The sequence below is a fragment of the Euwallacea similis genome, chromosome 9 (assembly GCF_039881205.1).
Source record: "Euwallacea similis isolate ESF13 chromosome 9, ESF131.1, whole genome shotgun sequence".
NCBI classification, from domain to species: domain Eukaryota; kingdom Metazoa; phylum Arthropoda; class Insecta; order Coleoptera; family Curculionidae; genus Euwallacea; species Euwallacea similis.
The window spans coordinates 4,982,422-5,006,250 of record NC_089617.1 but is presented as its reverse complement, the minus strand read 5'-3'; the positions used below and the strand labels follow the sequence as shown (position 1 = coordinate 5,006,250).

Below are 23,829 nucleotides of genomic sequence, written 5' to 3'. Positions count from 1 at the left end.
CCAATATTGAGATTTCAAATTGTTTTTGGAGTAATATTCTAAGATGGTAAATCGAATACGGAAACGTAAAAAAATCAGTACCTGAAAAACAACTATGAAAAATTTATGAGAAATATAATAATTTCGATAATTTGGTAGTAAAAAAGGCAGTGGCGTACATGACAAATTTGCATAAAAAAATTAGTTAAAAATTGTGTGCTCCGTTTTCAATGAAATTTGGTTCCGCAGTAGCCATACGATACAAAATTGATATTCCATGGTCAAAATTCGAATCGGACAAATTCGATTTTTTGGCTCAAAAATTTTCATGATGTATAGTCCATGGTATTTTACGGACCCAAAAATCGAAGTTGTCTGATTTAAGTTTTGACCGTGGCATATTAATACTGTATTGTAAGGCTACTGCAGAACTAAATCTCGTTAAAATTGAAGCACTCAATTTTTACTCATTTTTTAAATTCAAAATCGTTACGTACGCCCCTGGTTTTCCTACAACCAATTTTGAAACAAATCGTGCAAATTTCGTTACAAAGAATTTCAAATTCTTTGATATCAAAATTATTTAGTTTCCACATACGCGCATGATTCATAGATAGTTTTAATTCATCATCTGCCTTCTCTACCATAGGTTGAGAAAATATAACCTTTATTTTCATTTAATTTTTTTATATAAATTAATTTTAGCTTTATATCCTTCAGCAATTAAAAAAATAAACATTCGATTTCTTTCCCTTAATTTTATTTGTGGAATATTTATTATGTTAACTGGTATTGTAAATATAATTAACTAATTCTTTCGCTTATAACAATATAAAATATACACGATAGACTTATTCCTGTTTTAAAAAACTATTTTTGTTGACATTTTTTACATAATCCTTTCAAAAATATTTCACGTATCAATAGTTCGAACATCTCTATGGATCACTCTAGTGTGAACTGTTCGAAGTATCCTGATTGTGTTGACCTCTTTTGACAATGTGCAAAGGCGTTTCGCTTCATTTCATGCTACAAACATAAAAGTGTCAAGTCATTTTGACTTGTTTTTCATAAAAAAAAAACGCTATCTTTAATAAAAAGATAAAGTGAGTATCCTCCTGTCCTTAACAAACACGCAGTTGCTTTATCGGATCTTTTTGTTATCATTTTGAAATATGGTAAACACGGTAATTAATGTAGATTTAGCGAGTTATCGTTTGCCCCTGCCCTCGCATGCGGTCCCACATCCTACCCCTCTTTCGGCCTTCATTACTTGCCTCTATTCTAGTGTATTCAAACACGCAACTAGCATGGTGTTACATATCTCTAGGTCCAAATGGGTGACATCATGGAGGAGAAAACCCAGGAGCGCGTCTACGGGGGTTGCGAGGGCCCAGATGCCATGTATGCTAAGCTCATCTCCTCAGACGGCCACGAATTCATCGTGAAACGAGAGCACGCCCTCACTTCAGGCACTATCAAGGCCATGCTGAGTGGTCCAGGACAGTTTGCTGAGAACGAGGCTAATGAGGTCAACTTCAGAGAAATCCCGTATGTCCTTTCAATCCACCAACTTCTTTAGAAAATTGATCATTCAACTTGACTATGTGTTACAGATCTCATGTCTTGCAGAAGGTATGCATGTACTTCACCTACAAAGTTCGCTACACAAACAGCTCTACTGAAATTCCCGAGTTCCCAATTGCTCCAGAAATTGCCCTGGAGCTCCTCATGGCTGCCAATTTCTTAGACTGTTAAGATGCCAGATTTGAAGGGCTTTTCAATCAAGGAAGCTTTGCCATTCTCAAAGCACATTTTAGGGGTTTTTAACGTTGACTTATATGAAGGAGTTTGCTACTGAGCAGTACATAAGGCGTTTGATGTTTTTAATGTAAATAGTTCTTTATTACAGACTGAAATTAAGTTGTCCATAGATTTGGTTGTGCACTATTTGTAGATATATTAGTTTAAAAGAAAAACCAGTCAGTGTCCTGTTCTTTTTCAGTTTAGTAAATGATGTTTGTGATATTTGTTTGAGAATTACAGCTGACGCCCCTCGCACTAAAGCTCTGGCTATTCGGGGATTGCTGTGTCTCTAAGTACTTGCTTGAAACTGCAAGTTATTTTAAGTTGAGTTCTTCAAAGAATATCGCTAAACTGATACTTAAAAACTTTTCCTTTTCTCTTGTGTAATTGTTCATAGAATTTATACATTAAATATAATTGATTAAATCTGGCACATCGTTTCAATTATTAGTGGTCCGTAGTACAAATTATTTGAATTAAATGCAATGCTCGCTAGTGTCTTCTTCGTCTACATTCGACGCTTTGTCGTGGGTCTGGCCTTGTTTAGCTTGTTGGTGATAACCTATAGAAATTTTTGACACGTTAAACTATGCAACTCTACATACGCGAAGACTGCGATTCAATTACCTTAAAATAGGCATTTTTCTGAAAGCCAACTGGCAAGGCGAGTAAAGCACATTGAAAGTTCTTTATTTTCCCTTAATTACACAGAAAAAGATCTCAAATTAACTTTAAAATATTCCGTGTAAATTCCACTTTCCGCATTGAACAAACATTGAACTCGTGACTCTAATACCTCATAAATAAAACTAACGTTCAACACAACTAGAACTCACCTTTTTGGAGATTTTTAGAGCGATTTCAGTTAGAATAGTGCAAAAAACATTAAAACCGCATTAAATGACGTTCGCGGACTCAAAATCCACTATGATGAAATAAATGATCGACAACGATCCTGCCCGCGAGATTTTCGCATGCGATTGGCACTTCGCCTGCCAGCTGAGATGGAGATCTCCAGGAAATCTATTGATTATAGGTCAGGTTCTTGATTTCAGCACATTCAGCTGTGTAAGATTGGTAATAAAAATGTGCTCAACGAAAGTCTCTTGTTTTTTAAAACCAATTATGGTATAATTTTAATAATTTCTATATAAATTTTATAAAAATTACGCAATGCTTTCTAGGATTTCTTCGCCTACTTTGGGTGCCATGTTTTGTCTTACCCATTATCGTGAACATGTAAGATTTTGAAAAGTTGTCAATTCATGTAACTCTGCATGTACGTTTTAAGGACTGCAATTTCATTTAATAGGAGAAATTAGAGGTGAAAAAAGTTTTAATACTATAAAAAAAAAACAGTAAAAGTCATCTTGTAAATTTTGTTTTGCCCACAGTCAAAAATATCATTTACTTTGTGCAATTAGTCATATAAAACCGAATGCTCAAAGATGTGCAAAACGCATTGAAAACTCTTCATTGTCGCTAAATCAATCATGGAAAAACACTTAAGTCGACTCAAAATTCTCCCTCGAGACGCTCGCATAAAAGCGCCACTTTCCGCATTAATAAACACACTGAACTCATAGCCCCAATACAGATTTAGTAGCATTTACATCAAATATAGCCAGAACCCACCGTTTAAATGTTTTTATGGTTTATAAACGGAAAAATATCACTTTAAAATACAGTACTAAATAACGTCGGCGAATATAAAAATTGTCATCATGAAACAAACGCGCGTTGATGAATGATGGCCTCAGAACTCTGACCTATGATTGGTGCGTAAAATGTCATCCAGCTTCAACTACCTACAATGCACGACAGAGATTCCTCTTTGTTTTTGGTATGAAGTAGAAAAGGTAGGAACTAGTTTTAAGACACATGAGCAATTTGACCAGTTACTACTTAAATTTTGAACTTTCCCGCGAGATTTCAATATGTGTAAATTGGAATTTTTAAAATATAAATTGCATTTTACGAGATACAGTTTTGGAGAGAAAATTCGGTGTTTGCACCAGGGTGTCAAGAGTTCCAGTAAAATGACGAAATAATTTACTGTTTAAAAAAAAATAAATTTCCCAAAGAAAACTACGTCACTCTTCATAGAGAATTTAACACCTTGAAAAATCAGTTCTAAAATTTGTAAAAAAGGTAGAAAAATCCTCAAAAACATCTTATTCTAAAATACCATTTCCTAAGGTTACGTCTACTACTCTAATAGAGAAATTTAATACTCTGAAAATTTGGGATTTACAACAGGTTTTGAGACATCAATGCCGTGCCAAATATGGGATGTTACGACACTGACTTTTGAGAGTTTATGTTGATAGCTTAGAGGTATAAGTTTCTATTGACTAAGGAGGCATCCAACGGGACCTAAAAAAGGGAAAAACTTGCAATTTACAAAGGAGCTTCCAGGTATCAGTGTCGTGCCTAATATGGATGTTACGACACTGATTCTAGGCGATTTACACCGGTGGACTGGAGGCAAGAACTTTTACATTCACCTACGGGGCGTCAAACGGGTAAAAAATGTGCACACTTCAGAGTTTACAAAAGGGTTTCCTGGCATCAGTGCCGTGCTAAATATGGATGTTACGCCACTGACTTTAGTAGGCCTAATCCCATGATCATTCAACTTTAAAATCTGGAAATTACAAAAGAGATTTCAAACATCAAGATCACACCAAATGGATCCAAAAACTCTAATAAGCTAAGCCTATTTTCGCATAAATACTCACTTTAGGATGCTGGATAATGCAATTTAAATTCACTCTCGTACCGCTTCGAGCGTCAGCGATCTCTTCCGGAGATACCCGAATGTTTAAATCTGCTAAATTTATGCAATCAATCTTATACTATAGGTAAGTGGTATAACGATAAATGACGAATATTCAAACCAAAAAAGGAAATTTTTATATACATTTATTAGGTTTGTCATGCTAGAAACAGTGTTTACGTCAAGATTACTAAAATTGTATTTATCACAGAATCAGTGAACACACCCTCGCTCTTTCACCTACGTAAAACTAAACACCCGTAAAGTAAAACAGTAAAAAAAATTAATATTAAATTCGGTTTCGTTTTACAAAATCCAACGTTACTTCATTTTCGGCCCTCCTCAGAGAGAAACAAACGAAAGGCGTGGTAATACTTAAAAACGATAAAAATAAACAATTTGCACTTAAAACATCGTCAAATTTTTTTGCAGCTTTCCATCCTCGATTCATCACAGCGCGTCTATGTATGTTTCTTATGCACATTCAACTTAATCATCATAAAAAAAAAACATTCTTTTATATACAAAATACGGAAAATTTTAACGTTTAAAGGAACGTTTCCTCGAATTTTCTTTTCCAAACTGTCGGGGATGCGTTCCATTCAAGTAATTGGTTACACCTACCTACCTAAAACGATTCTTTTTCTTAGCGCCTACCTAAAGTTTAACAATCCCGTTATCACACTCGAGTAACTCCTTGTCCCTTATTTCAGCAGATTTTTGCCATTCAAAAACGTACAAATAACAACAATGATACACATTAATTTTTCGGGTTTAAATCTGTTTTTTGAAGTAAGTTTTGAATTTTTTAAGTGGAGTGCTGGTGGGCAATTCTTTCAAGAAAATTTTCTGAAAAAAACGTATTCCAATCTCAAAATTAGCGAATTTATAAAGAAAAACCTGCTTGGTTTCTGAAGCAAAGGTGTAACATTAACTGGCAACGTTGTAAACACCATAAAGAATCTAATTTTTACGCAAACTCTCGCGTTTGGTGAAGAAAAGGCGGTTGAATAAATTAAGCTCGTTCTCTTTTAAGATACACCTTCTTTGACGCTTGGCACAAAAACGCTTAAAAAAAACTGACATTTGCTATAAAAGTTGAGTTTCTTCCCTTTCGAGAACACGTCCCGTCTGCCTTGAGTGATTTTTTGAAAATAAGCTACAAGCGTGACCTTAGTAGAACATGGTGAGATAAGTTAAATATTCGAGCTCAGAGTTCCTCTTTATGAGCACGAGGTAGTGTATCAGACACTGATTTTGTGGGAAACATATAATTGAATGAAACTACCATATGTCACGTATGATTTTACATTTTTTGAACGCTTACTTCAGGCCACAATTGTTTCTAACTCAAACCTCTGAAAAAAATGCAATTTCCGCTCATGCCACACAGTAATGTTTCACCTTCTCCTCAAGACAAAAACCATTAAATTAACTTACCAAAAACCGAACTGATCTCTCACACTCCTTCAGGCAAATCTTCCACTCCCACCGCAAATAAAAGAAAACTTCTTCAACACACCCAAAAAAAAAAACAAACTCCCCTCTCTCCAGTTTCCGCCCTGACAACGCTCACTCTTACCAACACAAGAGCTTAACAAAAATAAAAGTATAAAGAGAACAAAATGGGTGTTTGGCCCCGCAACTCCGCAATCCAGCGAATGAATCGCCTTTACCCGATGAAGAACGTAAACAGCCGTCGAATCAAATTGTTGCTGCTGACAGGCCTAGAAATTATAATTATATTATCTCTAATTTTTTAAGGGACATTTACCGAAAACAAGGAGCTCCCACCCCACTGACGACGGGCTTCGATGTAGGTCAGGCGCAGTCTCCGTTGCTGGTCGGATGCCCCGCCCCGTCACCCTCGCGTGTCTGGGGCGGAGGCGTAGCCTTAGCAGTGGGAGGGGGCGTCGCCTTAGGGGTGGGCGGTCTCACGTGTAACGGTGGTTTGTCGTGATGATTCGGTGCTTGACTCGAACTGTGGGCAGGGGGCGGTTGAACGTTAACGGTGGCATTTATCAAGGGACCCGAAGGCTGGATAACGGTTGGCGACTGCCGGGGGGGCGTCGACAAATTCAGGGTAGGGTATGCCATCGGTGAATGCCTTTGCAGGGAGGGTGACGACCTCGGCACTTGAGGATACGCCTGCGCGTACCCTGCAATTGGTGAGTGTCGTGCAGGAGGTGGAGCTAAACCCAAGGCAGGCGGTAGCATGCCCGTTGCTGATGGGTGCATTACGGGTAACCCGAGCATATGTGGCGACACTCTCCTGGTAGCTTCTTTTTCTCTAACCAACCGTTCCTTCTCTCTTTCCCTCTCTAAAAGCTCACGTTCGAGTTCAGCATCCTTGGTCCGCGCCACAGCAGCCGCTGCCAAACGTTGCCTATGTTCCTCTTCCAGTTTCAGCCGTTCGTGCATGTAGAGCGGCATTGTGGAACCCGGCAGTCCTAAATAGGGTAAATAGGGATGTGCCATTGACCACGTAGGTCTCAGCATCCTCTCGTAGTACAGTTGCTCCTCCATCAATGGTAGGGGATAGGGGGCGTATGGCGCTGGATAGCCGGGAATCTCGATGCCGACTGGCACTTGCGGAATTCTGCGAAAATTCCTTCGTTTTACTTAACGGCCGCATCAAAAACAAACAGGCATTAAGCTTGATCCAAGTTAAAACTAATCAAATCCAAAAATGAAAAAACAAAACATATTCCTTGTCCGAAATTTTAGTGAATATATTAGTTGAAACTTGACTTTCTCGAAATTACTATAAATGATAATTTAATGGAATGAAATGACTACAGTAACAAAAAAAGCGCATGTGAATTTAATCACTAAATAAATGAATATTTGTTTTGATATTTTAGCGAATGTTTTACACTATAATGACACTTTAATTTCATAACGTAATGTGCGAAATTTTAACGGTGCCTTATGGGTTCCGGTGGCAGCGTGCTTCATACATTTCAAGATTTCACCTAAGCATCTCAAAAATTGTAGGCGTTATCAGGAAAAACAAAAATTGTATCTAATTAGAGGATAAGATATATCATAATTAAAAAAACTTGAGGTTGATTCCAAAAAGTCCATCTCATAGCCATGTTTCAAAAACTGTCGTCGAAATAATCCTATTTCCATAAGCTGAACTAACCTGTGGTCCTCGGGCCTATAAGGTTGAAACCCGCTCCTGCCCAAATCCGCTAGAGATGAAGGATAAGGATTGGCCGAAAGTCTAGAATCGATCGCCGAGCGACTGGTTGGGTAGGAACTAGGCACTTCGGGAGCGGTAGGTTTTGGCTTCTCAGATGCTAAACCACGCCTAATTAAGTCTCTACTATTTCCAGTAACAACTGCCTACCAGTCTCTCTAGCTCGATGGGCGGTAGGTGGGTCCGTGACAGGTTCCGCCCCGGGGACATTCTGTTGGGCCAAATTGCGCAGGGCGGCAGCGAACGAGTGATTGTATTGGCCGCTGGAACTTGCCAGGGGGGCGGAGCCCCTGGGCTTGGGATTGGTCGCCGGCGAGCTGCTATTCGTTGCGGGTACGCCCGTTAAGCTTCCATTTGTCGATGCTGGAGGTAGTTTGTTGGGACTATTAGGTACTCCTATAAAAAATTGAATTATTAATTACAATGCATATGTAAAACCAGAGATGAAACTGAGTAATATTCGTGAAAATTCGATGATAAATTGAAAATTCCTAAAGATTTCTAAGAGTCAGAGGTAGTTCTGGGAAATCGATAATAAATCGAGAAGTTGCTGTATTTACTTGGAGGTATTTTTCCGGTTTAGAATAAAAAATTCCATTTATTTGAGGCATCGCAATGTCGATCTTGCAGTAATTAAATTATTTGGAAGTGTTCCTAACTTAGGGAGAAATTTCGTTGGTACATATCTGAATTTAAAATGAAAATAAGAAAGAACCAACCGACAAACTGGACAATATGGTGAAGGCGCGACAACACACAGCTTAAATTTCCACTGTCTTACGATGACTAAGATCTTCTATCTTTCTTATTTACGCAACTTCAAAATCAACTTCAGATCCAGACAGAGAGGAAAGTTTCTCTAAGTGGTATAAATCGTATCAATGAAATTGAGTCAAATAATATAAATTATTCTGGGTGTAAGGGGTTTGAACAAGACACCACGCAATTGGTAGTATCTTAGGATAAATTTCATAAATTTTGGGTTATCGCAACATATATTTTGTAATAAATACAATGGACCCTTCGAATTTTCTAAATTTTCCAGGAAGTATTATAATCGTTTATGAGACGAAATTCTCTTTTTTTAAAATAATTTCCAAAATAGCAATAGACAAATAAGAATTCATCTCAAATATTGTCGAACGTCATACATTTCAGGAATGTTAACATTTCTAAGTGAAACATCCTACTAAACAATTTTATATGCTCGTCGAATATAAAACGGGGCTTTTATTACCTTCCGCCCCGTAATAGTAGGGATACGAATAGGGATACTTCAACTCGAGCTTAAAATCCATATCCGGTGCTTCGTTTGCCACGTTATACCCCCGCGAAAGCTTACATTATCTTGTCAATCCGCAGGGGATTTTTTTATCCCCGCTGAAAATTTTCCAAAAAGAACGGTCGCAATTAAAGCACCTTTTCACTAAAATATTTTAATACTCTTCAAATGTAAAAAAGCTTCTTTTCGCGATACAAAGAAGGTCCAATTTAACTTCGTAACGCACCACCAAAACCGCACAATTCCACCACCAAACACACCCTCAACAAAACAAAACACTTCCGTTTTTGGGGCGTGTAGTATGACGTGTGCTACGTATCCGGGAAGCGCTTATTGACGGCCCTCAGAACGACTGGCTTGATTTTCATGCAGGCAGGAAAAGGGCGGCCGAGAGTGGGGGGATGTTAGGGGAGGGGGAGGCGCATCGATGGGGAAGCGCAGGGCCGGCACTGCAGTTTTACCTACATGTTCTCATAGATGTTTGAATTCTACGTTCGACTCTGTGTTCCCAAATAAATCTCCAAGGATATTTTTCCCTCCCGGGGTGGAGATAAGCGTCTTTATTTGCCCACTTTTCGGTGGCGATGGCACGTTCAAAGCCGCCAGTGTTCGACAGTCCGTATCTCTGATGGAACTTTTATTCGCTCTTAAATGTTTTATAGATGGGGAGCTTTTTATCCCCCTCTCCCACAGGGGGAGGGAGGGGGTCTCGCGGATCTAATAATCGTTATTAAGTTAGGTAGTTTTTGGAAGTTCGAAACGCAATTACGCTGCGAGTCTGGCGCTGATAGAGTGCAGTTGCGGAGGGTAATTCAATTCCAAAATGCAACTTCCGGTTTTGGCTGTCTAAAGTTTCAGTTCCGTGAGGTCGATCATCAATTCTCTGTGTATATTTAAAGACTATAAACAGATAGATACGTTAAAGAAAACAAATACTCATAATGGGATCGCATTGCTCCCAAAGCCATGGCATTGGGGCAAAACAATGTTATTTGTTTCTCCATCTCCTTTTAAAAACGGCCCTAGAAATAATGAGAAGGGGTTTTTTGAATGTATACAATAATTGCTTATCTGCCTTTAGGGGCAATGCTAAAATATCACTGACTACATTCTAGATCTCGAATTTATTTTAGAGACTTTGACATGATTCTCTTCATTTGTTTCGGAATTTTATACTTCGATGGTGATTTTCTACACATGTACATTAACAATAATAATTTACGAAAACAAACGAAAATATTCCACAATTATTATTGTTTTTAAATGTTAATCTATCTGTTGGTGATGTCAGCCTCAAAGCATCAATAGACCCGTTGCTTTACTACATCACGAAAATCACTTATTTTCTCTTACCTCGACATAACCACATTACTAAATTTATCAGGATTTTCTACCGGTGTACACGCGATTTAATTATAAAATAGTGAGTCCAATTTACGCAATATTAACGGCTTAACTGGTAATATCTGGTTGCTGTGATCTTTATCGGGGCATCTTGGATCTTGTGGGTAAATAATTGGCGCCCGGATTGCTGAAAATATAATTGTAACGTTTTTCCATCCACCTAGGTTGATAGAAGCGTTTCCTTGTTTTACTTTAGGTGTTACATGTAGAGATACAAACCATAGATAAAAGTGCATATATACTTATTTACTTTCTGACACTCATTTTCCGAATTTCAAACCAATCACTCGCGTTACTAAATAAATTGTTTTGCATTAAAATATACCATTGCCAGAAATTTTTTTTTTCAAAGGTCTAGAAAACTGAGACAATTTTTTGTCTGGAAGTTGTCATATATTAGTGCTTCATATGCCGTCAATTTCTCATAAGAGAAGAGCCATACGCCGACTCATATAAGACGTAAAATGTCACAGTGACGTAACTTCCTCCAATTTTGCAGACATGCGTTATGGCCTTATTTGCCAAAAAGGACCTTCAAACACATCTGATATTCACCTGAGTTTGGTTGATCAGTCTTTGCGTTACTCTTTCTCTCCACGATTTTGGGCGAGTGGTTCCTCCTCGCAGGCTTCGCTAGGAACGTCGGTGGTGCCTGAAATGCCCATAAAATTTCATAAAAACCGAGGTTTTCTTATAAAGTGGACTTACCACTTTATCGCTGCGCTGCCCACTGGGAAGACGCGCTATTCCCGCCTCTGGACTGTCTTCCGGAGGGGGCGGCTGCGTAATCCAGTTGTACTGTCGCTTATCCAGAGGCAAACCCCACCTGAAACAAAAAAAAAACATAATTGCCCAGGTTAAAAAGTTCTTTATTACATACCTTTCGTACTCCAGCGACTGCGTCCTGAGGGTTTCGTAGCAGTCCAAACAAACGACGGCGTAATCGCCGTTCTCTAGCAGCAGCGAATTATCCGGCTGTGGGTGAAATCTCAAGAACGGAAAGTCCTGCAACAAATTCGCCCCCTTTAACTAAACAATTGACACAAAACCGGAGCTGTGCAGCAGACCTTTATAAGCAGGGCGCGCACTCTTTTCCTGTAAGTGGTAATGCCGCAGACATAGCAGCAATAATCGTGGGTGTTGTATTCGCGCCGGTCTGCTGACGGAGTCTGACCACTTAATGATTCGTACCTGATGAAAATGTAAAGGTTTTTTTAACTGTAGAAAATAGAGTTATGGTGGTGATTACCTGCGCCATTGATGCACTAAACTATGGTAACAAAACGTACATACGAGGGCACTTCCGTCCTCTCTCAGTTGTTCCGCATTAGGCGGACTTTTGTGCCGCAAGAGCACTGGAAAATACGGCGCGTTCCTACCTAAAAAAATCTTATAAAATGTTGAGATCCAAAGGATAAATTTCGGCGCACCTTGAGGCTTGCTATAAACGACCCTGGCTAACGTAAACTCCGAATGCAGGCCGCATAGGAAGCAGTAAATGCTGCTGCCACCTGCAGTCGGTTGACTAGAAACAGTTCTCTCGCTATTCGTGCTAGGGGGCGTCGGTATTCCTCGGTCCCCATTCATTGGAGAAGAGTCAGGCAGGGGCACGTCGTACCGCCGCCTCTCCAGCGGTACTCGCTCTACTTCAAAGTTCTCCCATTGTTGCGCCAAATGATTCACACACCGTGTGCAACTGAGCACGCGGCCATGAGAGTCCATGCAGCTGTTTTCTAGGGTACGACCGACCTAGAAACAACAATTTTCTGCTAAAACCAATAATCAATCCAAACAGTTAGAAAGAGCTAGATAGAACTATGATGGCATCTATTAAAATTCGTTTAAAACGATACGTAGAACCAAAACATCAACATCCTAATTGAACTATTGGCACTATCCTAACATCCGAACAACAAACAAACTCTTTGGTTCATAACAAGTAAGTTAATTCAAATTAATCCCACCAGACGGCGGTACCAAACGCTGTGACGTTGACAAGACAGTATTTTTTTGTTACCTTGGATAAACAGGGGAAATGCATGGCGTGGGAATTCATTCCTTCGGCGGAGGTGCTGATCCACTCCATCTGGTCTAACGGGTAGAGACCTGCGCAGATGAAGCAGCGGTAACTTTGAGCGCCAGCGTGGCCGTTTACGTCCACCAAGGGCGAACTGGTTCTAGCGACCTGAAACACACCGACCTTTAAACAGACAAAACCACGAGAAATACGAAGATTTTCCAAATTAAACCAGATTTATCTCTTTATTATTGTTGTTGTATTGAACTGACGATAATTATTGAGTGCATAATTTGGCACTTCCAAAGGTCAAAGGAGCGCGTAACTGGGAAAATGGGGCGAATGAGTAACCCGCATCAGGGGGGCATACTGCGGCAGTTTAGTAGTAGTGTTTACGCGGAATTACTTTATTGTTTATTAATCTAAATTCTCTCGACTTTGGATGTGCAACGTCATACAATGATGTCACATTTTTTTACAGATTTCTACATAATAATTAAGATAAATACATTAATAAAACTCTACCTTGACCATGACCCTGCTCTGTTTCACCGATCGCTTTGCATTACAACACTAAACTGTTTTATAGCATTGTACGAGCTTAGTACAATTTACGTGAAACATCTGTTATCATATATCTTAACTTCAACACGTGAGCTAATGAGTAGATTTTTTTCCTTGCATCCGGGATAAAAACGAAACACATTTGCAATTTCGTTGTTAGTAAAATAGGAGGTTATTAGCCAAATAGACACCCTTACTAATTTGCAATCTTGCATTCATCTTATCATTACACTAGCGAATTGATCTGGTCTGGTTTCTTTGAAAATGTCTCACACAAAAATACGATTTAAACGAGACCAGGTTGAGACAAATGCCTTCACCATTTCTTCATTATTAAAAGTTAGTTTATTCCAAACCGCCAGTTTGTCATCACCCTAGTATGGGAGCAGATTGTTATAGAACAACGTGAATTACCGTTCAACAAATCGTAATTGCACGAATTGGATAATCCGCTATTTTGGCATATTGTTACCATATGAGTAATTGGTTCCCCTAACTTCACTATTTTTTATTTTCCGCAAAAAACCACCTCGCAAAGAACTGGCGCATTCTCCATTTTTTTCATTAAAAATTAAGGAATCTTGGCAAATTATCTTTACATTTTCATTGAACTACCAGCCAATCCCTACTCTTAGGGTTAAAAGCCACACCAAATAATGCCTAATAAAACTCTCACTCTTTTTCTTACCTTCGAGTTCTTGTTCTCCGCCAAAACCGCCTGTTTCTTTTTACTGGTGACCGACGAAGCTTGACTGATGTCGTAGGGTTTGTACCGAATATCCGAGCCAGCGGAATTGGCCGGACTTTTCACTGTGCTGGGCCGAGATGTGGTACTATTGAGGTACTGTACGTCGGCAACGCTCACGTGGTTGGGTTGCGGCGAGGGTGCTGCAGGATCCCCACCGAAAACCTTTAAAAAAAGTCATTATTCCGCTCCCATACGTAGGAAAATTTTGACTGACCTGGTGCTTTTGGGGGATACCCTTATAGCAAGTGGAACAAACTTGGACCATGCCTTGGGGGGACACTGGGCTGGCCCCCGGGGGCGCTTTCAGGGTCTGGATAAAGGGGAAATAAGGCTCTTTCTCGGCGTTGGGGCAGCAGTAAAGCAACCGTATACTCGAAGACGGATACTCTAACGCGCATGTGTAGCAGATGAATGTGGTCGTGTCTAAGGCCGCGCTTTGCCGCTTTCGGAGAGTGTACTTTCGTTCTGCATGGGGCACACCTATGGATAAAAAGAGAAATTTGCTGGAAAACCTTCAATATTCACTTACTACATTATTTTCAAAGACTTGTCACGGCACATGAGAAATGGCAAGTGGTAGCTGACATTTAAATTCAATTTAGGAAAACAATTCTGGGGAGAAATGATTGAAAATTAGTTATAATTAACAGATTTTAATGGAAAAAATTCGGACATTCACATGCGCAGTTCTTAAATTTATTATAGTTAGTTTTTCCAATAGAAAAACTGATTTCTTCTTTCATCAGTGTAATTTCAATCGATCTTTCCTACCCCACTCAAACCTTTACGACGAAAATTAATAAAAACAGCAACAAACCCTCCCTATTACATTAGCACTTATCAGTTCCTACAAGACATTTATATTTATTTCTCTTTTCGCGATGAAATAAACGAATAAGTAACGAAATTATCCGACAACTTCGTAAAATAATCGAGAATCTTCGCGATGCACGATTGACTTAGGAGCGCGATTAGTTAGTTTAACAACAAATGACAGGACAAACTTAAGCACTTTATCTTTATAGTTTACACAACCGCACTGAACACTCAAAATAAAACAAGGAAACGCAGTATCTCACAACATTATCGACCATTGTAGATGGAAAAATGCTTATACAAATGCACATACAACATTAACAATTTTAACAGTCTCGTTGTCACTTTGTTTTAGCAAGAGATACAAAATGTGAGATAAGGATAACCGCAACCGGATAATACCAGTTAAGCCGTTAATATTGCATAAATTGGACCCACTATTTAATAATTGAATCGCATGTGCGTCGGTACGAAATCCAGATAAATCTGGAAACCTAAGCCTATCGAGGTGAGAGAGAATAAGTGGTTTTCGTGACGTAGTCGGGCAACGACGAGGAGAGTATACATGGAATAATATTATTATTCTTATCTTATGGTCGATCGATATCGATAAAATCACAATAAAAAATCATATTAAAGACGTTCAAATTAATTTGTAAGTCTTGAAAGCAGTTATAGGTATTTTAATGTTACTCCCAAAGACCGATAAGCAATTGTCACACAGTTTGTTGAAAACAGTCGTGTTTGAATATTTACTTTTGTTACTACCATCAAAAATCTAAAGCAAAAATAACGAATCTCACCTTGGCTCTGAAAAGTGATCCACTGCTTGATTAAGTGTTGCTGGCAGTCCGAGCAAGCCTGGACTCGCCCCTGTGAATCAATGGGACGGCTCCTGCTAGGCCTCGGATGCTCTATGAGACTGGGGAAAAAAGGCTGCATGGGACAATCCGCAGATTGTTTCGAGGCGATAAAGTCGAGGCTGCCTCGTTTGAATTCGTCCCCGCACACGTAACACACCTTTAACGACATTAAATCATTGTGAATCAAACGCGAGACCACAGTAACAACTTACCTCGGTAACCGAATTTTTATCCGGCATACTGAGGTCCAAAATATCAGTGCCCGTTGAGGAATTTGAATTCTGACTATAGAGGATGGGGGGTACAGACACGGACTGTAGTGGCACCGTGACCGGCTGTTGCTGGGAAGGGTGAGTCAGATCGAGGGCGCCTTCCGGTACCATGTCGTCCCGATCCAGGCTACTCGATGCGACCTAAAAACATTCCCCCTTCAATATTATATTTATATTTACATCTCAACGACAACAACTCTTGCTAAATGCCACGCAACAAGTTTCATCATTTCGCCGTTTTTTTTAAAATTATCTAATGTAGACGATTGATCTGCGCCGACCTCCTGACCCTGAGGGTCACGATAAAAAAAACGAAACACGCCGCTGTTTGGTCACAACCATGGAAAAATCCGTGGACGATTCGCCAACACGCGTTTGGTCAAAAATGTTAACTAGAAACGGCCGGTTTTTGGCGGAGCTCCGTTATCTACTTACAGCGAAAATGTGACTGAGTGAATGCTTAGTGGGCTATTAATAGTGCGTTTCGAGGACTTGGGAATGTACTTAAGGGGCTAAACACTTCAGGTACTAAGTGCATCGAGCTATAAGTTTAATTAAGATTTAAATAAAATTCTTCTATGGCATGGAATACTTGATTTCAAGCATCTACACATCAGAGTGAACTAATAAAAATCATCTAACGATTGAGGTAAAAGGCAGTAATGCGAAATTCTATATGTGAAAATATATGCTGTAAACTTTATAATTCAATTCCAAGCTTCATAAGCCTCACCTCGTTGAAATTGAATATCTAGAAATGTTAACCCCCTTTTTAGTGCTTTTTCATGCTCCTCGAGCCTCTATGAAGCCTTTTTCGAGGGCCTATTTGCTGATCAAAGACTTAATTACATGACGGACAATTTTAAAATGAAATGGGTTTCAGACCAGTCCAAAAAGGTGTTCATTTCGGTTAAATTTGGTGCTAATTAAAGGTGTTTGTAATACAACTCAATTCATTAAGAAATCCCACTTGAGCAACACAGGTACGAAATGGACTAAAGCCATATCCAGAATCCAGCTTTAATGGACCGGTTTCCCTATCCCGCTACTACCGGTTTGAAATGGGTGAGGCACTTTACCATTGATTCTAACTCAAGCGGATCAGTTTTATGTTCATCACCATCTCGTCAATAACCCGTTTGAAGCAGCTAACGGCGAAGTTAGCCTATTTACATCAATACCTGCGACTGGATTTTTTCGAATTATTTATGAAATATTCCACGAAGCAATTAATCCGGGCGGCAATAGGTGTCTTTACCTTGAACTTTGGTAAAAAATTATCTACTAGTACTTTAAAAGATAAAACCGGCCAATATGAGCGTGAACTTAACCTCTCAAAGCCGTAACAAATTCAGCCTGAGAGGTACATTATTATTTTTTCGTTCCCCGCCCATTTTATCGTAATAATTTAATTTGAATCATAAATAATTGGTGTGGATACGTTGCAGTTCATAAACATACAAATGTTTTGACTGGTTCTCCTCTCTTGTTGAGGTTCTATTCTAACTCAAGCCTCAAACACAGTTTTCTCCCTTCAAGACTTAGAAACTAGTACAAACTCACAATCTCCTCACTGACACTGTTACTTTTCTGGGGTGCCATGACATCACAACCCAATTTTTCCGCACTGAAAGTCACAAATAACTGAGATACAGAGAACGACACACCCCCGACACATTGCGAGATCTCTTTCTTTTGGTGACCTACTCTCTCTCCGGGTTCTTCTCTGACACAACACCTCCCGGTACCACGTTGAAAGACGCTCAAAGCGCGGAGAACGGGCCCGGTACCATTTTGGGCAATGTCGTACCCACGTACGGGTACCGCTATGTAGGAGCCCGTTGCCACGTTTCTCGGAATTGTGTGTATATGTTTTTAGCAGGAAATTGCAATTGTTGCGAATAAATTTCATGGGTAATTTTATGCGGGAAGGAGTGTTTTTTGGTGTAAGCCCTAAGAATTAATTATAATGAGTAATTGTTTTTAAATTGCCTCTCCTTAGGAGGGGGCAATTTAATAATAAAAAAGGGGGTATATCTGGCTCTAAATATCTTTTTGGTCATTTCAGTAAAAATAAAATTACTTATGTACGGATATTTTTTTTTAGGAATATAATTCTTAGGAATTGAGCTCCCTGTGAAAATTTAGTTGAATTGAGTGGAGTGTCTAAGAACGAATTCAAATGATAATTAATTTTAAATTGCCCGCTTTCAACTGCTCAAAATCAATCAACCAGAAAGTTTCATACCAGATTCTTTGTGAAGATCTCCAAAAACTTTCATGACGTGTAACTTTTATGACATAACTCTTATTGTTTTTATATCTTAAAAAGTGAGGAAAATTGCGGCCGAATTCAATAGTTGCTTGGCAACCGCTCAAAGACCTTTGTTAATATTTCTTACATTTAAATTAAAATAGACAAAATAGTGCACGAATAAACTGAGAAAGTTCCAAAATATGTTGGCAACAAAGTGAATTCAGGACAGCAGCATGACTTTGTTTTAAATGCTCTAGACAAGTAAGTTCTGGAAGAGACTCCATAGAGGAAATTAATATTTCTATTTAAAGATTCAAATAAGTTCTATTTACTCCAAAAAGCCTTATTTACAAAGACTAGGGCTCAATTCTAAGTTTGATACATGCAGTAATGGAAAGTAAGTGCAAGTAACTGACTCAGGAAATAAAGTAAATTTTAAATCAGTTTCACTAGAAGTTCTAGACCAGTTTTTTTAACGATTTATAGCTGTTGTATCAGTCATTTCAGTAAAAATATGTATGGTAAATCTTAAATTAGTTTTTAAACAAGCTCTAAATCAGTTTTGGTAATTTACAGCTGTTTAGGCTATTTTAGTAAGAAAACGTATGGTAAACTTTAAATCAGTTTCTCGACAAGTTTAAATCAGCTTATGGTTATTTATAGCTATTTAATGGTTATTTTCGTGAGAAAATGTAGGATAAAGCTTAAATCAGTTTCTCAACAAATTTTAAAATAGTTTTTGGTAATTTCTAGCTCTTCAATTGGTTAGTTGGGGAAGGAAATGATACGTATAGTACAGACGACCTTACAAGGAAAATAACTAACAGGAAAGCCTAGAAAGAAACTAACGCTGGGCTCAATTTTGTAGGTTTTGAGAGGAAGATTTGGACGTTCTGTATAGAAAAACCTCAGGATTTTAAAATTAATGTTAAAACCATAGCACCCCTAAAAACAAATCTTACCATGTAATGGTAATCAAACTCCTCATCAACTGCACTCTTTCCCACTAACCGTGCATCTTGGCAACGACGCTTCGCACCTGACCGAAACACCTTCTGACGTCACAGAGACACGCACTTCTTCGCGTCAATCAATCCGATCAAATAATAGAGAAACCGTTTCCTTTTCGTTGCCGCTTCCTATATCTATGACACGCGGACGAAAACTAGAACCAGTCGCGGCCGACAGCGACGATTACGCGACTGCCAAAGCCAATCGAAAGTACGCTCCTTGTTGCCGGCCTTGAATAAACCAACTCTGACGTACTAAGTTGTTGTCACCCCAACGTTAAACAAAAACAAAGATCTGCGTATAACTAAATCTCGGTCGAGGGTGAGAGTGAGCGAATTCTAACAAGTAAGCGAGGTTAAAAATTCCCTAACCTAAACATCATATTTTATTGAAGCATTTAGCTTACCGGTGCGGATACCGGTCTAGGTGACACTCGCACCTTGTGCGCGTCCTCCCTCGCGAGACGTGGAGTTTGGGCGATGGAGAGAGGCGCAGGCGCGCCCTCCGTGTTCAGTCCCAAAACTTGAGCGGCGTACTCGCCCTGCATGGTCATGTCGGCACCCGTATAAGGGCCGTTGTCCACGCGCTTCAGCCAATAGAGCCGCTCCGAGTGCGGGCGAGACGTCATCTCGTATTGGTCCCATTGCTGGAGCAACAGTTGGTAGCACAGAGTGCAGGAGGCGTAGATGGACGGGTCCGATTTGGCTGTAAAAAAAGGTTAGTTTTCATTGAAAAATATTGCTTTTTGCCTTTACCCCAACTCTTCAAATATCCATGCGGTGGTTCGTGACTATCCAAGAAAGGGAAATAGGGCTCCTTAGGTCTATCGGGGCGCGGTTTGGAGCTTAAGGGGTAAGACGTGGTATGACCTTTGTTGCCGCATACAAAACACACTTCTGCAACAGGTGGAGGTTCTGCTGGTTTCACGCCACCTGAAGAGGGCCTGTCTTGAGACAGGCTCAGGGGGGACTCCCTCAGTTTCTGGATGGAGGCCTGTTTGTCTGTAGCTTGCATATTTTTAAATCTAAAATGAAAAAGGAATAAAATGTGATTGAAATATATATAAAATATATATAATTAGAGAGCCAAGTTAATCAATCTCTAACTAATCCAATTGGTTGAAAATTAGCTGATAGGGACCACTCAGGCCTATATGTCTCAATGTTCAATAATATACAGGGAGTTTTATACCAAAGGCCAGAGTCTTAATGACCCCAAACATTGCAAAAATGGCTTTCCAACATTTTGGAAAAATAGCTCTATGGTGCTTTAAGTTACTTGAAAACTGATAAATTTTGAGACAATTTTGGGTGTCAAGTTTTATACATTATTTTTCGTGCTGTCTGAAATTTTGCCTGTCACCTAAAATAAACCTTGAACAAACATGATCATTATCAATATCTCCCAAACTGTGTAATACAAACAAACAAAAAATCCAACCACAAATGAACAGTCTTTACTAGGCAAATAGGAATTTGTATTGATTTTAAGATGCTGGAGACCATGTGATGTGATAAGGCTACCCTACTATGGAAATTTCCCAATTATTGATAATCATGCGAATTTATTATTTATTTATATTAAAACAGTGGCAGAGGTGATAGCCTTTGAAAGGTCAGAGATGGGGACCTGTGTAGTGACCCATAGGATATTATTTATCAACAAAAACGTTTGATAACAAGTTTTGATTTTATTTTAAAATGTATGTAAGAAATTACATCTTTGTGAGTCTCAACTGATTATTAGCTTTATTTAGAACCTATAGAGAATAAATTAGTGAAGTGTTGGCAAGTTTAATAGTAACACAAAGCATGACATAAGGGTTTGTCATAATTATGTTTCTATTATAACTATGCATCCAATAATATTACAAGTACTTCAATAATTTTGTACCCATAAGGGCAATCTAGAAGTGAGCTTCAATGAAGTTAATGTAATGAATTATTAAATCAAGCTCACAATAACCTTAGAGAATTTCAAGGGATACACCTCCTCTTTGAGTTCAAAGATGACCATTAAGATTGACTATTATCTTAAGAGATTTTTATACTATACTGTAAATAAAAGCAATGGTGATGATAAGTGTTTCTTTTTAAATGGTGAGTTGATAGACAATATCCTCAAGAGGTTTGTCATAGTATAATCTGCCCAGTGTCACAGTACTTTTTCAAATTAACAATCAGCTCAAAAGTCTTTCAATAAAGATGTGTAAGCACTATTGCTGGAGGTATAATTTGTTACATCCTACAACTTGCTAATAACATAACTCTCATTTTACCCATAAAAATCTTCCTAAAGTAATGGAAAAGCTGCAATATGTGAGGGACATATTAGCAGAATGAAGGATAGTTTTAACCCAAAAAAATAAAAAATAATACTTTTTTATTACAAAGTCTAGCAGAATTTTTCAAAAACTGAGTCTTTGGGTGAAATTTTGACATCATAGATACCAGTGGCATGTTCTGGAAAATGAAATTAGAAGAAAATGGAGCTTCTCCTTACAAGAACACCAAATCAATAAGGAACAAAGCTGCCTTAAGATATAGACATTGTCAATCACTGGTCCATAAAGATCTAAACAGCTGCAAAAATCTATAAAACATTTTGATGATCAAATATCTCCATACTTAGTGTTGGACCCTTCAAGGAACTTCGATATTAAATAACAGGACTGAAGACAATTCTATAACATCAATCTAATGATAATTGATCAGGATTCAATTAACCAAATATCAATCAGCTCTACCACAAAACCAGCATACATCTAACATATCCATCCACTTTTACATTGTATTCAAAAGCTAGCTGCAACCCCTTTCACTGTTCAGCACTCAAATGTTTGGATAAAACCGCTTGATTAGCTAACGGAGCCCCCCGAATGTGGGCCACAACGTAAGTCTAACGTCCTCAATAATTAAAAGGTGGCAAATGAACAGCTGTTTTTGCAGGCCAACGCCGGCTATGCGGGCCTGGATAAATACGCCCCGAATCGACGGTTAAAGGGGGCTCAAAGCGACGATTTCTGTATTGGGAAACGACCCCGTTTCGAGGCCGCCTGCACCGAAATTTTCAGGTTTTTAATTTCGAAATACCTGCGCCATTATCGACACGCAGTTTGGGATGGTTGAGGCTGGGTTAAGGATGGAAAACGAGACATGTTGGCAGAAGATTGAGACTCACCGATTGCTTTATTTGCTTATCCTGGGATGGTGGCGGTAGCACCACCGGATTCCAAGGGGCAAAACCCTGCGGCACCACGAAATTCCTCACCCTACATAGGAGACACTCACGATCTGCATTGCACTTTAGGGCCTCGCGACTCGCCGTTTTAGATGATTGAGGGGCAAACGTAAGTTCCACGTCAAAACGAACTCTCGCGGCGGAGTTTTAGCCCAGAAAAACCGGAAATTTGAGGATTTTAAAGGGAATACATTTAATATTGAGAAAGTTCGCCGATCATACTTGCCCACCGCGATCAGCCATCTTGAATTAATTTCCAACAATGCAATGCGCCGATCGGGATGGCAGCTGACAACTGGGCAAAAAATGAAAAGTAATTATAGAATTTCACGGAAACCTTTGCTAAAAGGTCTGGAAAACAATGCAGAGCAGTCAAGTTGACTTTTATCGTTGCTCTGCTCCGTTAAAAAAGGGAAACATTTCAGTTTTAATAAAAGAAATTGATTAAATACGGCAATAAGCAGAGAGCAGTTATAGGCAACCCGCAGTACCGCTTGATAATTCCGGTTGCAGACGTAATTGCGTGAGCCAAACGGTCATGATGCCATATTTCTCGCTTTATACTAACATCTAGCTACTTCAGGGACATTTTAAGTATTAATACACCAAAAAGAAATTGTAATTATTACTATTTTAATTAAAAAATCAATTCTTCATGTACTTAAAACCTGCAACAGAAAATTCAATTAGCCCTTGAACTGATAATTCCAGGTTTATGAAGTTGTTAAATACTAATAATTCGATAAACATTGTGGCAAGGTCGCATTTAAACCAGATAGGGCTGATATAAAAACTATAAAAGTGAAAAACGGGCTCCAAATCCACATATCCTAAATCCTTTTAAGAAATTTAATAAAATTACCTAAATTGACTATTAAATGAGATTGAATCTAATTTAAAGAGCGCGTTTTAACAGACTAAAATAGCCACAAAAAACAATACCCATCTAAACCATGATTAGACTCAACATTTTCTAGATTTAAGTTATAGATAATTTCCATATTTCAAGCCTTCGCGCGCTTCCCAAAATAGCTAAATTAAAGCCTAAGGGATGTATGCTTTGTAGTCCTTCCATGGGAACAAAGAAAATAAATTTGAAACATATATAATTTGATAGCAAGGGTTTTCGAGGGTCAGTTAATGTAATTTTGATGTTGAACGGTATTTTCTAGTCAGGAATTCCTTAACGGGAAAGAAGAACATGTTATAATTTCTTGAACTTCGATGTTGAGGGATCGGGACCAGATTTTACGGTTCTTTTGAAAATGCAAAGGGGAATATTGTAGCTAAGTATAACGAGCAGAAATTTCTCTCCACCAAATTATCAAGAAGATTTTGTCAAATTTTTATTGAATTCTAGTTAATAAAGGATGTTTTTTTTTAATTTTTAAATTATGCTCGAATATTTCAAAGAGTACTACGCAATATTTGAAGGAAAAGACCACATTTATAGATTTAAAGAGAGAATAATGGGTAAATTTTAGTTATTTATTTATTTATTGAAATAAATGAAGGTACCCCTTTAAAATTTTATTTCTTTAAGGAATTAAATAATTATAAAATCAATTCCTTAGTTGTCATCATTA

General features: G+C 38.6%; 2 protein-coding genes across 7 annotated transcripts; one reads left to right on the top strand and one right to left on the bottom strand.

The window, feature by feature from the left end:
- The first annotated feature begins 995 nt into the window (after positions 1 to 995).
- On the top strand, positions 996 to 2,216 carry EloC (elongin C). 3 transcript variants are annotated; one of them, XM_066393362.1, is made up of 3 exons: positions 996 to 1,085; positions 1,310 to 1,530; positions 1,596 to 2,216. In XM_066393362.1, exons 2-3 carry the CDS (start codon positions 1,316 to 1,318, stop codon positions 1,735 to 1,737), a joined length of 357 nt encoding a protein of 118 aa, XP_066249459.1. In that variant the 5' UTR covers positions 996 to 1,085; positions 1,310 to 1,315; the 3' UTR covers positions 1,738 to 2,216. The 3 variants fall into 3 exon arrangements, with proteins under 3 accessions (XP_066249459.1, XP_066249458.1, XP_066249457.1); XM_066393361.1 differs by having other exon boundaries at positions 1,007 to 1,157; XM_066393360.1 differs by having other exon boundaries at positions 1,019 to 1,166.
- Positions 2,217 to 4,693: 2,477 nt separating this feature from the next.
- Positions 4,694 to 22,515, bottom strand: px (plexus). Of its 4 annotated transcripts, none has more exons than XM_066393537.1 (18): positions 22,184 to 22,515; positions 19,759 to 20,027; positions 19,410 to 19,708; positions 15,676 to 15,876; positions 15,404 to 15,620; positions 13,999 to 14,264; positions 13,725 to 13,946; positions 12,473 to 12,640; positions 11,886 to 12,204; positions 11,705 to 11,834; positions 11,523 to 11,646; positions 11,336 to 11,478; positions 11,167 to 11,281; positions 11,011 to 11,107; positions 7,920 to 8,165; positions 7,713 to 7,869; positions 6,339 to 7,163; positions 4,694 to 6,291 (listed from the first exon to the last, which is right to left on the bottom strand). In XM_066393537.1, exons 2-17 carry the CDS (start codon positions 20,015 to 20,017, stop codon positions 6,386 to 6,388), a joined length of 3,741 nt encoding a protein of 1,246 aa, XP_066249634.1. In that variant the 5' UTR covers positions 20,018 to 20,027; positions 22,184 to 22,515; the 3' UTR covers positions 4,694 to 6,291; positions 6,339 to 6,385. The 4 variants fall into 4 exon arrangements, with proteins under 4 accessions (XP_066249634.1, XP_066249633.1, XP_066249635.1 ...); XM_066393536.1 differs by having other exon boundaries at positions 11,164 to 11,281; positions 22,184 to 22,514; XM_066393538.1 differs by having other exon boundaries at positions 11,164 to 11,281; positions 11,336 to 11,460; positions 22,184 to 22,514.
- Positions 22,516 to 23,829: the final 1,314 nt, after the last annotated feature.

Excerpts from the sequence above, each read along its gene's own strand:
- px (XM_066393536.1), bottom strand. The coding sequence starts at position 20,017 with ATGCAAGCTACAGACAAACAGGCCTCCATCCAGAAACTGAGGGAGTCC. Across the intron at positions 15,621-15,675 it reads ATAAAAATTCGGTTACCGAG|GTGTGTTACGTGTGCGGGGA; the intron begins GTAAGTTGTTAC and ends ATGTCGTTAAAG. Across the intron at positions 11,835-11,885 it reads CGTTTATAGCAAGCCTCAAG|GTAGGAACGCGCCGTATTTT; the intron begins GTGCGCCGAAAT and ends AGATTTTTTTAG.
- EloC (XM_066393360.1), top strand. Across the intron at positions 1,531-1,595 it reads GTCAACTTCAGAGAAATCCC|ATCTCATGTCTTGCAGAAGG; the intron begins GTATGTCCTTTC and ends TATGTGTTACAG.